At 38.3% G+C, this 17,924-nt stretch overlaps 1 protein-coding gene across 2 annotated transcripts in view; it reads right to left on the bottom strand.

The window, feature by feature from the left end:
* The window catches only part of LOC110170778 (phosphofurin acidic cluster sorting protein 1), a 100,096-nt gene that overhangs the window by 39,859 nt on the left and 42,313 nt on the right, over positions 1–17,924 (bottom strand). For both annotated transcript variants that reach the window (XM_020936476.2, XM_055156714.1), the window contains exons 2-3: positions 3,283–3,370; positions 908–997 (exon numbers count right to left, since the gene is read on the bottom strand). In XM_020936476.2, coding sequence (XP_020792135.1) covers positions 908–997; positions 3,283–3,370 — 178 coding nt within the window. The remainder of the gene's footprint in view (positions 1–907; positions 998–3,282; positions 3,371–17,924) is intronic.

Raw genomic sequence — 17,924 nt, 5'->3', positions numbered from 1 at the left:
ACGTAACAAATCAATTACTCACATGGAGGATGATGTAGACAGTTTTCTTTATTAAGAGAAAAAGATACAATATAATGTCACTAATAAGAGTACTTTAATGCTTTATTGATTTCTAATAATTAATAAAGCATGAAAGATAAATTTGAATCAAATTTGGCATTGTAATTGAAGTACTAAGTGAAATACCAGAATGTAGGTACTCGTTTGGCGCCTTGACCTGATTTTGTCCTGGTTTAGACCCAGTTTAGTCTCATCTTAGTCCCAGTTTAGCCCCAGTTTAGTCCCAGTTTAGCCCCAGTTTAGCCCCAGTTTAGCCCCAGTTTAGCCCCAGTTTAGCCCCAGTTTAGCCCCAGTTTAGTCCCAGTTTAGCCCAGTTTAGTTCCCATCTGAGTCCCATTTTAGTCCCATTTTAGTCCCATTTTAGTCCCATTTTAGCCCAGTTTTAGCCCAGTTTAGCCCCAGTTTAGCCCCAGTTTAGCCACATTTCAGTCCCATTTTAGTCCCATCTTGGTCCCAATTTAGAGTTATATTTTATCTTTATTATATTTTACCTATCTATACCTATTATAGATTTTTAGACTCTCTTTAGTCCCACTTTAATCTATGTTTTGTCCCTGGTTTAGTCCTGGTTTAACCCTGGTTAATCCTGTTTTAGTCCTTGGTTTAGTCCTTGGTTTAGTCCTTGGTTTAGTCCTTGGTTTAGACCCTGGTTTAGACCCTGGTTTAGACCCTGGTTTAGTCCTTGGTTTAGTCCTTGGTTTAGTCCTTGGTTTAGTTCTTGATTAGCCCTGTTTTAGTCCTGTTTTAGTTCCTGGTTTAGTCTTTGCTTTAGTCCTCACTTTAGTCCTTGATTTAGTCCTTGTTTTGGTCCTCGCTTTAGACCTTGCTTTAGTCCTCACTTCAGTACCTGTAGTGAGAAGGTGAGCTGCAGGTCTGTTTCGGTGAGTCCGGCTGATGACAGTAAGATCTCATTTGAGCGGAGGATTCGTTTCGAGCCCTGAGAAAAACAAAACAAATCACAACACAAAGCAGAAATCATTATTAAAAGACAGAAAAGACAGAATAACTCCTGCTGTGACAAAACAATGAACTCAATCAATCATCACCCACATGCAGAGAAGAGAAAGAAGAGAGAGAGAAGAAGAGGGAAAGATACAGATAGAGATAGAGAGAAGAGACGGAAGAGATTTGATTTTTAACAGATTTATTTTGTTCTGTCAAAACAATCTGCATTAAATTTAATCCACACCTCTGAGTATTTACACTACATATACACAATATTTGCATAGAGACAGAGAGAAGAGAGAGACAGACAGACAGAGAAAGAAAGAAAGAAGAGAGACGTGGGATTGATGGAAAGGGGTTGCTGTATATAATTAGCCTGATTCATTAGCTGGTTTCACTTTGTGGAAACTGTCTGACCTCGCAGTGTTAGGATTCGTTCACTCGACAGTAGGTGGGTACTTTTTTTTATTTAACTAATCGCAGCTATTTGGTCGTTACGTATGTAATGCACCAAATCCCGTAAGAAGAAGGGCAAAAACGTCTTTCCCCTTGATAAAATTCACCAAACATTCTCTTTGTTCCGGCTTTAAATCCTCGATCTCGGGAATCGTTGCCAACACAGAATGTATGGCTTTATCTACATCCATCTCGACCGCTTTGTTTATTGTTGTGCTGAACCACAAAAGGGACCCAGACAGACGCTTCAGTTTGATGTCATGGCTTCACAGCTCTTCACTGATTGGCCGGACTCGCACTTCCAGGGTTCTTGCAAACCATCTAGTGTATTCTGATTCCTGACCTAGTCGCTGGAGAGAAATGAAATTGAGTGGAGGCACTAGGTAGCGCCAGCCTGGCTAGTATATAATAATAATCATTGTAATAATAATCATAATAAATATTTATTTATAAAGCACTTTTAAAAACAAGGTTTACAAAGTGCTGTACAAGCAGCAACGAACAATACAAAAAGCATAAAAATAGCATAAAGAAGGCATACAAAAACAGACAATGATGCAAACAATCCAATTAATTATAATAAATAAATAAAAAGAAGTAGGATAAAATAAATAAGGAAAAAAAATCAAGCTAAAACCAGTTAAAGGAAGGCCAACCGATAAAAATGTGTTTTAAGAAGTGATTTAAAAGATGACACAGCTAATTTATAAGTTAACTACATTTAATACCGATTTAGGGCAGCTAAAATGAATATAAAGTTAAAGTGCAGTTCTGTTATGTTGCAGTGAGTTCTTGAGTCTAGTCATGAATAGAAATGATCAGGTTCAACATTTGTGAATTTACCTTTTAGACATTTCAAGGCAATGCACAATGTCATCAACAATGAAAATCTGACTCTTGCCCCCCATCTGGGAGCCTGACAGATGGGATCTGAAACCCACCAATAAGAATCTGAAACCCAGCAATAAGACTGCATGGTGAAATAAAACACCAACTGTTATTATTTTGTGTTGAAAATGTCATTTGATTGTATTGTGTTTTTATTATTATGATTTCAAAATGGGAATGAGCACAGAGACATTTCCCTAGTATTAAAATAGTGTTTCAATTCGAGTATTGTGAGAGCAAGAGACGTAGAAATAAAATGAATCGATGTTTTATTCATTAAAAAAAGTGCTTTGTAATAACCAGTCTAGTCTACCTTTTTTGGCATATGCATACAATATTAAACCCTTAACGTTGTCTTTTTGGAGAAGGAGTTTTGTACATTGACTTTTAGGCTGGAAAAAAAATAAACACAATTTTAAATATGCCAGAAAGCGACCCAAACAATTAATATTCAAAGAAGCTCTCAAGAGTAAAGAACATTGCAAGCCTTTCAGTTAATTCAGTCTATCCATTAATTAAAACATTACACGATATTGGACTCTTTTGATGGCGAGATTAAATTGGAGAAAGTGAAAGTGCATAATTAAAGTGTAGCGCAAGTTATTAAGTGTGAAAACTGGATTATAATTGGAAGATAATTAAAATGTAAATTACATTATTTTTTATGAATGATACAAATTGATATAAAGAGTTTATTTGTATGACTTACATGTCTTATTAAATACTGTTTTAAGGACTGAACTATAAAGCTTTTCTTTGTTGAAAAAAAGATCCATAGCACTCCAATATGCGTAGTTATTTTTTTCTTGTCTTTTTAAATCAGAACATGCAATGATAACAAGATCTTACATGCTCACCCCTAAGGACGTCATTAAAAATCCCTTTCAATCGATTGAAAGTCGTATTTTTCTGATTATGTCAGTAACATTGTACCTGTAGTTTGACGGCGATGACCACCGACGTGAGGTCCTTGTCCAGTTCCTTCAGCATGATCAGCTTCTTCAGAGTCAGGTTGAAAAGTCTGCAAAACAAAAAAACAGACAGTTCAATTATAGATGGATTTTTATGAAGCAAATCTGAAAGGCTGTAATTATTTCAGAGATACAAGCTGTAACTGAATCTTTCCATTAGGACAACTGATCAAGCAAATAATATATATAACTACTGAGGACAGAATTGACTCAAGGAAGACAAGAAGAAAACTGAGGTATCTTTATGTTCCCAGCATTTACATCACCTGTGTGTCTTTTGCCTAAAATGTTCCGTAGTATTTTAAATGTACCGTATTTTCCGCACTATAGGGCGTGCTTTTAAGCTTCCAACCCCATCAAAAAACGACTGCGTGCTCTGCAATCCAGAGCGCCCTATACACGAATCCACTCGGGTGTCCCAGCACGACTTCAGTAAACTACAAAGCCACACTCATCACTCCACGCCGACGAGGAATGGAACAGAGGAACGAACCGAAAAAGCGAGTGCAATGTGCCACTTCTAGACACAACTGAACAACTGAGTCACTGCGGACACGCCAACAATCCAGCGGTCCCAGACAGCACCCTCCCTACACGCCACAACTGAACAAAGCCCAGAGTCACCGTGAACGCGCCAAACAAAGTCCCACTGACCCATCTAACTTGTGTTTCATTTCAAGTCCAGTGTGGTATATTTGTGAAAAAAGTTCAAAAATAGACCATTTTATGACAGTGCGCCTTATAATCCAGAGCGTCCAATGGAAACAACATGGTCATGGAAACAACAAAAGCAAGCAGGCCACCAGGCTAAAGGCCGCCACACATTGCAGGAGAATTTGCCAGATTCAGGCTGCGATTTGTTTCTCCCAGAGTTCAGGGAGGCATGACCCGACTTTGCATCTTCATGTGCAGTTTTGAAGCCACTGCGCTCCTTGTGTGTGTGGTGTCAGTGTGACTCTGAGCTGCTCTGTCAGATCAGAACCACCAAACATCAGCAAGACTGCAATAACAGCCAATAAAACAGAGCATCAGAGGAGTGACAGACACAGGAATGGAAGATACAAATTCAGTAAACAGCGAAAATAATTATTATTCACCCCTCAAAGTTGCAAATTTAAACTGCAGCATCTCATCCACACTATCCATAGAACTTGTCCTCCATAAATAATGACAACCAGTCCACAAAACTGCACTTTTAAACCAGTTTGAAGCGTTCTTTAAAAGTAAAAGGGCAAGAGTAGTTCCTCACATGTGTTTGTTTACATCCACACAGAGCACAGATCGAGGTGAAGCTGCAGATTAGCGATAGTGACTCTACTTCATGTGGACTTTATTGCCAATCTTTTATGCTTTAAAAATCATATCTCTGAAGTATTGCACCACATTTCACAAATAATAATAACACAGTCTGACTTCTATCTAAACTTGAAGTGCAGTGCTGTGACCTTTTGAACACTTAAGAGTCTCAAAGCGAGTGGTTTTACTCTAGACAGGAAACAGCTGATGCGATCATACTCACAACTTCATAGCCTGTGGTCCGCAGAAATATCTGACAGAAGTCTGCGCTCATAAGATTTTCCTAGTGTCCATGATGTGCGCTTTTTGTCGCACATTTAAAAATCATTTAAGACCGATAAATCCAGTAGTGTGTGGCGGCCTTAAGTTAAAGGGAAACAGTATTCCAACGAGGAGAAAGGACAAGCACACTCCACCAGAAAAATTGCATAATGCTAAATTAATTGTAAGACAGTCAGTGGTTTTACTTTCACCAATTTAACTTCGAAGTTGTGTTGTTGCAATACTAGAATTTCAAACTTGATTTTGATACTAAGGAATTTACTTTTTACTCAATCCCTATTCAGATACAATGATAATAATTTAAAAAAAACTCGTTAGACTCTGAAACATGTGCAAATGAGTATCTAGTTTTGATCCTAGTTTTCATCAATTAGGATCTGATTTTCAATACTTTTGCCAACCCTACTTCATTATGTTAAGTTATTTGATTTTTGCGCAGTCACAGCTAAAACCAAACAGACTGGAGATGGTGAAAATAAATCGATAAACCATTGTGAAGAAAACGGGCCACACCCAAAACAGGCTGTGTGCATGTGGAGGTCATCGGCTCAATAATGCATCTGTGCGGTCTCCCAAAGTAACTACACAACGATAAAGCAGAGTGGACGACACAACAGGGAGAAGGACCAGACTGGAGCTGGGGCTTTCAAACTGCAGGTTACGACTCACAAGAGGTACTTAACATAGCGTGTCAGTCGCTCCACTCCTTCAGAGCAACATCACAACACAATCGGCTGCAGTAGTATTGGACTGTTTTTTTTTATCATGTCTTTGAATATTTATGAAAAATTGCCATGTGGGAGCATAGATGACATAGGGTTGTGGGTTAAGCACTGGGCAGAATCATAGCGCTAACCAGTGTTTGAACAGAGCCTTATACTTTTTATTTATTAGATTTTCATGTTTTGTGTAGTAAAAAACAAACAAATACAACCAATACACAGCTTGGGGCACTGTTCTACTGCAATAAAGACATGGAAGGGTGGATCATATCTCTTTTTGTTTATATTCCAACCATTATGTCAAGCATTTAATGAAGAAATGTCCTTTGAGATGTAAAAAAAAAGTCAGCCGTTCCATTGAATATTTTTCTTCTACAATATTTAGCCGCTGATTCACTGAAGCTGGGTCCTTTTTAAGCCAGCTTCTTGTTGTTGCTTTTTTTTGATGCCAGTGTCAGAATCTTAAAAAGGTATCTGTCCGCTTTTTCAAACACCTATCGAGGCAGAAGGTCTAACAAAAATATCTTTGGGTCCTTGGAGACAACATAAGCCAAGATCATGTCTGTTTTTTCACACTAACACACTATCCCAGAATGGTTTTAATTTTGTACTTGTCCAAAAAATATGAGAGTGATTGGTGTTTGAGTGACATTCAAGAATTGAATGAGACATTTCCACCCAAAAAAAACTTTATTTTTATGACTTAGAGTTAATAAATATTGTTAAGGACTAAATTATAAAGCTTTTCTTTGTTACTCAGAACACGCAATGATAAAATGATCTTACATGCCTTCCCCTAAGGACTGAGAGAGAGCAAGATTACATGCACGAATGACATATGAAACCACTTCAGCCGTGTTTGGATGAAGGAGCAACATTTTAACACAGTAGACAGTAGTGTCGTAGTAGTACTCCGGTCTTGGTTTTGAGACCGGCCTTGAGACCGTTTCTTTATGGTCTTGGTCTCGTCTCTGACTCGACCACATTTGGACTCGGTTGGTTCTCAGTCATGAGGTCTGACACTCGTGACACTTAGTGATAAAACGGAGATAGATTTATTAAAAAACATTGACATATGTGCCAAAATAACTGTAAAATACAAATAAATGTCAAAAATTACAAAAACAATGTTGATTTGGTCTTGATGGGCCGTGGTCTCGGTCTTGTCTCGGTCTCAGTCTTTAAATGTCTCAGTCTTGTTCCGGTTTTAACCCTCAGAGGTCTTGGTCTTGTCCTGGTCTCAGGACCCTGTGGTCTCGGACAGGTCTTGACTACAACACTAGTAGACAGCTCCAAAAAAATAAATAAATAAATAGATTTTTCCATAATACCCCCTTTTTTAGTGCAGTTAAGTCCTGCTCTAGACCAGTGCATGTTTTTCAATGTATTTTTGCAATGTAAACCCCTAAATGCAAGATAGGTACTGTAAATTTATTGCTACACCATCGAGACCAAGTGTGGTGAGCAGAATTAGAGCTCAGAATTGTACCATACATGAATGAATTTTGAAACCTGTCAGCAGCAACAGCATTGGGGAAGTGCAGATGAGTTAGATCCTCATTGGTTTTGACTTGTGGTTCAGACACTATCAATAAATCTGTGTGTTTTGAATCAATCATGTGACACTAGAAGTAAACAGGACAAAGGGTAAACAGAGTAGAGACTGATGTTTTAAATTGTGTTTGCTACAAGACAATTTATGGCTTGGATGGTTTTGTGTGGATAAGACATGTGCAGTATAAACATGGTGAGGCTTGTCAAAATGTCAGATTTTTGCATTTTGCGAAATAGCAGCAGGCTTCAAGAGTTACAATTCTCATCCCTCGTTCCAACTCTTTACAAGACGGATAAAGCCAGCTGCCTCCACTCCTCCCAAAATAGAGTGATATGGTAGATGTAAAAAGCTTCATCAAATTCGCCAAACTCCTCATTCCCCATTATACATCTGATCCCATTATCAGGCCCGGGCAGCAGCTGCAGCAAGTGTCTGAAATATTTGGATGCTAATGTTAAGATCATATTTTATATTCATTTAGGCTATAATTACATGCTAATGGAATTTTTTAGCTTTTCATAAGTTGTATCAATCTCTATTTACTTACAGTATGTCTGTGCTTTTGTGTGAGCTTGACAATAACATGTTGTGATTAGACAGTGACAGACAAAGAAGAGACTGACTTACTGAGTAATCATATCACTGTATTTTCTTTGTCATGACAAAAGAATAAGAATAATAAAAATAAAAACATAATAAATGTACTTGGTAACCTGGCTTGGTAGTGCCACCGGCTTATCTTTATGGAGATGTGGTTGTCTGCCTGGAATGTTTCACAGTAAATGTTTGCCAGCTGGCGCCACCTAGTACCTTCGCTCAATTTAATTTCTCTCCAGTGACTAGGTCAGGAATTGGAATACACTAGACTGTTTGCAAAAACCCCAGGAGTTGTAGACCGCACACCGGCCAATCAGCAAAGAGCTGTGAAGCCATGATGTCAAACTCAATCATCAGTCTGGGTCCTTTTGTGTTACAGCACAACAGTAAACAAAGAGGTCGAGATGGATGTAGATAAAGCCATACATTCTGTGTTGGCAATGATTCCTAAGATCAAGGATTTAAAGCCGGATCAAAGAGAATGTTTGGTGAATTTTATCAAGGGGAACAAGGTTATTGCCCTTCTTCCTTCGGGATTTGGCGGATTACATACATCACAACTAAATATCAGCAAACAAGCGAACAGTGAACAAATCCTATGCTGCGACGTCAAACGGTTTCCACAAAGTGAAACTAGCAGATGAATCAGGTTAATTAAATGTATGTATCTCTATGAAAAATGAGCAGATGATGCTACCAGGCCAGGATTTGTGGAAAGGAAACCCTGTTTTCATTTTTTAAGCAATAAAAACACCTGCGACAGAATAAATGTAAAATGGATAGGTTTAACCCATTAACGCCTGAATTTATATAGAATTTATATACAAAATGTTTTGTGTGCGTTTTTTGCCTTTAGTAGAAGGTAAGTTAAGATTATTAGTTTGACTACAGCAAAAATGAGTATGTTGCAAATTTGTGACAACTAGAAACAAGTGCTTGCCAAAAGTTCCTAGGAAGGTCTATCTCGGCTTATATCTTGATCAAACGGTACAAACATATTTGAGACAGTCGACATAAAGGGGTTAATGCCACTGTGGAACATTCCAAGCAAAACGATCAGATCTCCATTAAGATGGCTTGAATCATCCTCTATTTTTCATCTATGTAGTTTCTCACAGGTACAAGCTTTCAGGGCTGAAGTACACACAGAATTTTAGAGGAACTGACAAAAAGACTGAAATATGAACTGACAAAAGAATACAAGAATCACATTTCAGAACGTGTTTGTACAGATCTACACTACAGGGTTAGTGTTTTTTATGCAGAGCAAGATGATATTGTGTTTGTGCAGGAATTAATGGTTCTTCAAAAACTGCAGCCTTTACAATTTGCTGATAGTGTCCATTCAAATTGAGACAATGAGTCAATTGCGATTCATCTTGCAGCCCTACGAGCCATCTGTCTTACAAAAGTAACTTGTTTGACTGTGTATTCCTCTGTATTGGTTCCCTGCCCACTGATCAAAATGGAGTCTGGCCCTGTTTTTGAAGTTAGGGTTTTGCATCAGCGGTCACAGACTTGTCCTCTTCTCTTCTGGGACAGGAGCTCGGGGGCTGGAGATGAAAGCGAGTCTGGGTCGATTGGACTGGACTGGTTGCTGAGGTGCGCCTTTAATCTCCAGGTACAAAAAGCGCATGTTACGTTTGAGTTTTACTGTCATTGTTCACATGGATGACCTTGGCTTGACAAGAACGAATTGAAAAATAAATTGAGAATGACCATCTGTCTGCATAGATGGTATTAGGTTCTTTTGTCAGACCAAGAGTTTGTTTTCATACCTGACAGTTTCGAATGCTCCCTAGCGGTCTTTCTCAGAGTGATCACGTGATGTTGCTGTGACGTGTCTGGTCAGCTGATTTATACAAGTTTTGGTGCCATTTTCCTACTGGTGGAGGCAGGACGACAGCTCCATCTACGGTCCGACTTCCTCAGGACCCAGGTGTGTGAGAGTAAAAAGCCCCCTCGTCCTGGTTTATAGTCCAGTTGGCACGTTTTCGTAGTTCGATTGCCTCCTTAATCCAGCGACGGTGTTTGTTTTCCCCTGTCTTGTCTCCACTCTGAAGAAGAGCGCTAATGAGCAGTTGAAACTATCTGGTATGAAAACAAACTCTTGGTCTGAAAAAAAGAAATTAATAACATAAATTATCGGAAGACCAAATGAACCTCACTGGACTACTTGTCTGCATAGAGTTTGTCATAATGTGAAATGTACCAGGAGAAGCAGAAACATCTCCATGGAGACAAGCATTTGGCAGATTATCAATGAGAAAAGTTACATACTGCACTTAAAAAAAATGTGAAATCAATATTAACATCTTTCATCCACTCTAATAATGCGCATTATATTCCCTTAAATATTACATTTATACAAACCACACAACTTAGAGAGTTGTGTGTTAGCAGAACTGTGCTTGCATCTCCTGTGACATATTGATTGACAGCTCATACTCATCAATAATAAAAAAGCCCCAAGAGGTCACGGGTGCGTCATATGTCAAAGCTTTTAGACCACCATGTTTCATTTTCAGCCTTGCCTCCAGAATCAAATGAAACCCAGTTGGATTATTTCAAGCAAACTCTGCACTCCTTTACCCTGGTCTGGGAGCAGGTGGCCTACTTTTAGAGCTGGACAATATGAAAAAAAAAAAAAAAAAAAGAAAAACTGTCTGTTCAAAGTGCATGTTGTAAACAACTCCAGGAGCATAACATTTCAGATAAAACTGAAATATGAACTGATAAACGGATACTGGAGAATACCATGCATTTCAGAGCACGTTTGCAGAGGTCTGAACTAGGAATGTAAGGATATCCAAAACTCACAGTACAATATTCTCACGATGTGCATCTCACGGTACGATATTTATTGCGATATTCTGAAGAGGCTAACATATTGTAGATGGGACACGTTTTTGCTTTTAAAATACCTTGACAAGATTTGAATTATTACTGTCATAATCCCAAGAATTCAAGTAAAAACATATCTCTTCATGTTGTCTGCGCTGAAATGAATCATGGGATATGTAGTTCCTTATGTTTATAAGCTGTTGCTACTATAAAACAACACATTTAAGCATAGGAACTTGTAAATCAATATATGTGACAGCCCACGGTATTATTGTGAGACTTCTGACGATACGATATCACGATATTTTTGTTGTTACATCCCTAGTCTGAACTATAAATACAGCCAGATTTTCCATAAAGATATTCTACTTGCTAAATAAATGACGCTACTACAATAACTCAAGTGTGATTTTGTTTTGATTGTGATATATGGTATGAAACGCCACTATGTATTCACTTCATTTCAATGGTCACAATGAGTAAATCACCAGATATTTGACTTGTGTAATAAATAAATCTAAATTAAAAAGCCCTTTTCCATAGCTAAGCCCTATATCCTTATAATATGATACAGACCAGAGCCATCTCCATTTCACATTTTCACATTTACCTTGACGGATGTGCGAACACTGTTAAATCCTCAGCTAAGAATGACCGTATCTCACGTTCACAGACCAAAGCCGACCTTATGTTTATGTGTGAACGTATGAAGTGTGTGTGTGTGTGTGTGTGTGTGTGTGCGTGTCTTTAAGAGAGGAGCCTATGGTTGCCCCTGACAACAGTCTATCAGGAACATGACCTTGTATACGTGACACGAATCATGCAGAGACAGGCTCAAAAACAGCCCCATTCACACCGGGAGTAATCTCATGATATTCTCTTCCTCCCAAGACGACCTCTGGTATTTAGAGATTTTGTGCTTGTTATTTTTGGTCCCTTGGTTTAGTCCATGAAGTATTCAGATATACAACTGTCTAAGCACTATGTCATTATTTACTTTTGCAGCATTATATTTAGCAATTGAAAAATGCAGGACAAAAACATAAAAAAAAAAAATCTGAGCAAACATATAGGAAAGTAGGGGTGCACAAAAATTTTGAAATATTGAAATATCTTGTAATGTGATGATACAGTATTGATATCAGGGGCTGCCAAGAGTATTTTTTGGTATATTTTGTTAAAGTATTTTGTTACAGCACTACAGTTTTTTTGCTTGTTCAGGCGAAGGAAACTCATTTATGCAACACATTTGACATTTTCACTGTTTTGATGATTAAAACGGACGTGTTTCATATTAACTTTGAACAAGAAGTGGTTCAAAAAAGACTTTTAGTATCACAGAAATTAATCTAGCCAGTATATTTTTGTTGAACCATATCAAATCAATTTGAAATATATCGTATCGAATTGATAGTGCACGGTGTTGAGATATGTATCCTATCATGGCCTGTGTATCGAGGTATGTATCGTATCGGCAACTTCTTAATGATACCCAGCCTAATAGAAAACGTTTAAAAATCTATCTTAAACAATAAAATTAAATAAAATAATATGGGGCTTATTTATATGAATTGATTTTTTTCAAGTAAGATTTTCAATATATTTTTTAAATGGCTTACAAAATAAATTTCAGTACATTCTTTAAAAAAAAAAATAAGTCAAATTTCTTCCTTCAAGGTCTGAACTCTGCTCTAAAATCACATGTTTTCACTGACAGAACACTGGATGTACTGTAGACTTTTGCAAGAACTAAAAGTGAATAAACAGCGGAATTTTTATTGACCATTTCATTAACTTGTAGTCTCAAAGTTCCTAAGCGTGACCTGAGGAAAAAAAAAAAAGAATTGACATAAGCACATTTTTATTACTGTCTGTGCGTCAGAAGCGTCTAATGAAATAAACGGTTCTATTTATAGGATGCAGTGAATATTTAAACATGGGAGACATTTCATAAAGTGTTTGATTTTTATGAGGACATCTGAGCCCCTCCTTCATTTATGTAACCAAACTCAAAGTCTTTTTATTCACAAACACACTCCCCCTCACCCATTTTTGTTTTCTGTCTTTTTCCTTCTTATCTCTCCCCTCTACCTCCCTCCTTTCCCTCCTCTCTCGCCCTCTTTCTCGCTTCTTGCTCCCTCCCTCCTCTCACTCCTTCCTCTCTCTCCCTACTCACTCCTCCTCTCCCTTCTCTTCTCTAACAGTGATCAATGGTGCTGGGTGTACTGCGCTGACAAAACCCTCCACAGTCCAGCTCTTTGGTCGTCTCCTGTGCCCATCCCCCTCCTCTGAACTCATTATCAAACCATTACATTGATTGGCCTGGGCCAAACATAAGGGACCAGCCAAAACCTCTAAGACAAGTTTTAAATTATAAGATGTAAACTTTGTCTCTCACAGAAATGCACGTATTTTGTATAAGTCGCACCAGCCAAAAATGCGTAATGAAGAAGAAAAAAACATATAGAAGTCGCACTGGACTATAAATTGAACTTTTTGGGGGAGATTTATTTTATAAAATCAGAGACTAGGAACTGACATTTCATCTTGAAAGACAAGTTATAGTAAAAACAATAGAACAGAGAACAACAGGTTGTTAACGTCACATATGAACAGTTCTTCAGATAACTACAGAATAAACAACAGAACAGAACAAGTTTACCAAACTCTCCATCTCACTCCAAATCACTAAATCACTAAATCCATTGAATTCTTAATACTCTGTCACTTCTGAGCAACTCCACAACATCAGAGGTAAACAGAGCACCGTTTCCTCTTCTGTGTAGCTGTTGTCAGACTCAGCATCAGTTCCAGTTAGAATTATTCCAGCCTTTCTGAATCCTGACAGGATGGTTTCAGTGTCACTGAAGTCCAGGCTTTGTCGATCCATCTAGTGACTTCCAGGAATGTTGCATGGTGCACCCTCCCGGCTGTCACTAGTTTCTCGCTCCCTCCAAATTTTCTTTCTGCTGCTCGTTTCGGCTGCATATTTCGCTAATATGGTTTCTTTTTGGGGGCATTTGTGTTCAGTTGTCAGTTGTGTTCTCAGTTGTCCTCATAAGTTTGTGTAAATTGGTACAGAAATGATGGTGCAATCGACAGACAGGACAGAGGCTCTTTCTACAAGAGACATGTGCAGTAGAGCCAAGTGATACAGGACGGTATTACAGGAGTAATAGGAGCAGCAGATACTGGCACACAAGACTAGAGTGCCCCCTCACAGCTGTCAGTGTGAAATGTTTAATATTCAAGTTGCAGGCTCACCATATCATGAAAAAAGTGCAACTTTTTTGGGACTAAACATCTAAATTCTGCCTGTCAACGCATTTCAAATAGAGCTAATAAACTTATCTGGAGAAATAAATCAGAGAGGGGTCTGGAGATAAAAGAAACAGTGTGAATGGTGTTGTATTCAGGGCAGTCCTGTGTGATGTCACGTACTACTTGAAATTGGAGTGGCCACCAGAGGCAGCTCGCACATATATTTTGACCACCAAAAATGAGTGTTATTGTGATTTTTTACAATTGCAAATGGGCGGAGACATGGTGTAGGTGAAAACTGAACTTTTCTGAGCACTCAAACCTACATAAACCAATTGAAAAACAATCTTTGAGTAAGATAATGATGAGGGAATACTATAACCCTATCTCATAAAAGTCAGTTTTGCATAATGTGTCCCTTTAATGAAGATGTACATAAGAGATTCTTAATTTGTTTTCCACACCATAATTAGGTTGACATTTCACATTAATTAACTCTGTCCCTTGTGTGACTTTTGACTGTCCCACACATCACATCTGATCCCGGTCTCTGTTTCTAAGTGTCAGCCAAGCAATTTCCCCATCATGCAGTGCTCCCACAACCTTTTACATGCTGACAGATTTATGACCTAGCTTTAGAGGCCATCACCGCTTTAAATAAGTGCACATATTTTAAATCGTTTACAAAAACAAGGGCAAACTTCAGTTACAACTTTTGGTTCAGAGTGGGCGTCCTTGGTGGTGCCCTGAATGATCACTGTAGCATGAAAACAAATGGGACCATAGAAGCGGCGTTAACAAAGCAGGTGAAGCTAAACTAAGCTCACGGTTTGAGCGCTGGGGCTGTAAGTGGGTAAACAAAAGGAAGGCTAATCTCCCAAGAGGATTAAAGTAACACTATAGAAGTCAATTATTACAATGTATGGCTATCAGCTTAATATGAATATTTACAAAGAATTACAATTACATAAGTCTATACCAAGGATGCACCGATACTGATACTGATACTGGTATTGAATCCGTGTGTCATTCGTTCATTCGTTTTTCAAAATAAAACCAAAAATAAGAAAACAAAAAAATTTTACATTATTTGTCTCCAAAATCAAAATGAAAAAATGGATAAAGTTTCATTTTTTCAGTTTTCAATTTTGTTTTTAAATGAATAATGGAAAAAACTGATAAGGACCGTTTCCCGTTGACGTGACTTAAACTGTGATACCGGACTGAACCAGCACTAAACCAGGACTAAACCAGGACTAAACCAGGACTAAGACTGGGACCATACCAGGACCAAGACTGGGACCAGGACTGAGATCAGGACTGAGACCAGGACTGAGACCGGGACTGAGACCAGAAATGAGACCGGGACTGAGACCAGAAATGAGACCGGGACTGAGACCAGAAATGAGACCGGGACTGAGACCAGATGGGGACTGAGACCAGAAATGAGATGGGGACTGAGACCGAGACTAGACCAGAACTAAGACCGGGATTGAGACTGGGACTGACACCAGGACTGAGACCAGAAATGAGACGGGGACTGAGACCGGGACCAGACCGGAACTAAGACAGGGACTGAGACCAGGACTGAGACCCCAAATGAGACTGGGACTGAGACCGGGACCAAGACCAGGACTGAGACCAGGACTGAGACCAGTTTAGTCCAGGTTCAGTCTTGGTTCAGTCCTGGTTCAGTCCTGGTTCAGTCCTGGTTCAGTCCTGGTTCAGTCCGGTATCACAGTTTAAGTCACATAAATGGGAAATGGCCATTATGTTTTTTCCATTATTCATTTAAACATAAAATTGAAAACTGAAAAAACTCATCTTCATCTGTTTTTTCACTTTGGAGACAAATAATGAAGAAACTTTTTGTTTTTTCAGTTTCTTATTATTGGTTTTATATTGAAAAGCGAATGATACACGGATTGTATTGAAAATCATCACCAGTATTGAATTGATTCAGCCAATATTCTGGTTGGATGTAGTAACACTGGCTGATTGATTTGCCCTTGAATGTCTCATAATGTTTGATTTATTCATACAAAGCTGGTCAGTAGTTATTTGAATGAGAAATAACAGTTTTTGTAATCATCTTTTCTGTGTTTAATTTAATAAATTAAATAAATAAAAGTAATAAATTAAGCTGAAATCACAATTACAATTACTGCCAGTTTTGACTATTCAAATTGCAGTTTTAATTCAATTCCAACTCACCTTTCTGCTCTAGTTTAGGCAGTAAATATGTTTCGTATTTTGTAGCCCTTGGAAAACACATGTAAGCCCATGTTTTCATGTTGACAGCCACTGGGAGCTGGTTTAGTGCGCTGCGTGAGGTCCTGTTTGATCTGATCCGGGCTGCTTTTCCCATTAACCCCAACAGAAACACTGCATTTGTGCGGTTGCTTCATGGGACAAGTACATTATAGAGTGTATAAAGACCCTGATTGGATAGAGAAAACTGTATTTCTTGAGCGAACAGCACTAACAGTGAGCTTAAAATAGCTCAGTTTGAGACAGTCCATAAAGATGTCAACATCAGGGATGACTCAGACGTTCTTATGTTTAAATACGACCACGGATTATTTCAAGTATGGCATTAAAACAAGCTAAATGTAAAGTAAAGCTTGACTGAAGTTTCAAGGCTTCATGAACTAGAATGTGGCTGGGGATTGTCAAGAATCTTACAATGCTTTTATGGGACAGTAGCAAACCTTAATTTATCTGTCAGCAGGTAATTAAGGGTGTAACTCTGCAATTTATAATGAATTTAATTGTTTTTATTTTTTTTTAAATGAGATACATGTATGGCCCAGATTGCCGTATAGATTAAGGCTTAATAATTATGTCCAAATATAAAAAATAAAAAAAACAGTATAATTATGTTACAAAATTCAATACAAAATATATTTCTTTGAAGAAAATGTTTTAGTTTCTTCATATATTTGTGCTGGGGCTTTCTACAGCACACTCTCAGGACCTACTCACAATCTAAACTTTTCAAATAACTATGAAATTTATTAGAATATATTTTATGTTCTAACTATTTTCATTATTGGTACCACATTTTTGGTACCACACAGGCATTCACATTTGATCCTAGTTTAATCCCAGTTTAGTCCTGATATAGTCCAGGTTGAGTCCAGGTTCAATCAGTTGGGTGTGTGGAAATCTGAACACGCAGGAGCACTAGGCTGAGCTGATGCAATTCCCAGCGAAGTGCACACTGTTCTATCTCTCAGGACTTTCCAATCATCAAAACTTGTTATCAAAAGAGTGATTTTTTTTTTGTACACTGTTACTGTGCCCTTGAGCAAGTCATTTCACCCACATTGCCTTCTCCCATGTACGGCTGGTTGATACTGGCAGAGCATCTGGCGTAAAATGTATTTTGTTTTTAAATAGCCAGGGGGTGATATTACATCTAACCCTGAATAAACAGCTCTTGATTGTACATTAATTAAAGCGAGTCTGGAATGATGATGGTCATATTATTATTACTTCATTATTATGCACTCGATGATTCGCTTGCAATTATGCTGTGTCAGTGGAGGTGGGAGGAGGTTGGTGTGTGTCATTCAACTTTCGTGTAAAAATAAACTCTGTCTAAAGACTAAACACAAACCTGGTGTATGTGGGCAGCACCGTGACTCACAGAGTGGTTGACTGTTTTGATTTATAGCCAGACCCTCGTCCTGCTGCTGCTGCTGCTGCTGCTGCTGCCAACCGAATCTCATCTGCACCTGTGTCACTGCTTTTTTCTCCTCCTTTCTCAATGACTTTAAGAGACGCCTCTCTTTATCACTCTATACTTTACGATCAGCCCCCTCAGGCATCCTGCTGGACCGGTATTTTAAATGAGACGCATTATAGTACATAATTTATGCTTACTCAAAGTTGTATTTTGATGGGTTTGTGCATGTTTGAGTAATCCTGTATTGTCCTACATTTGAGGCTGGAGAGCTCTGAAAATTCATGTTTTCACTTAACTCCCACAATTTTAGGATTGTGGAGCTTCTTAAGTATTTTTGGTACTTAAAGTAAATAAAG

The sequence above is a fragment of the Boleophthalmus pectinirostris genome, unplaced genomic scaffold, assembly GCF_026225935.1.
Source record: "Boleophthalmus pectinirostris isolate CB_2022bp ecotype Guang Dong unplaced genomic scaffold, ASM2622593v1 HiC_scaffold_20, whole genome shotgun sequence".
NCBI lineage: Eukaryota > Metazoa > Chordata > Actinopteri > Gobiiformes > Gobiidae > Boleophthalmus > Boleophthalmus pectinirostris.
The sequence above is the reverse complement of the archived record's forward strand: the minus strand, read 5'-3'. Positions and strand labels throughout refer to the sequence as shown.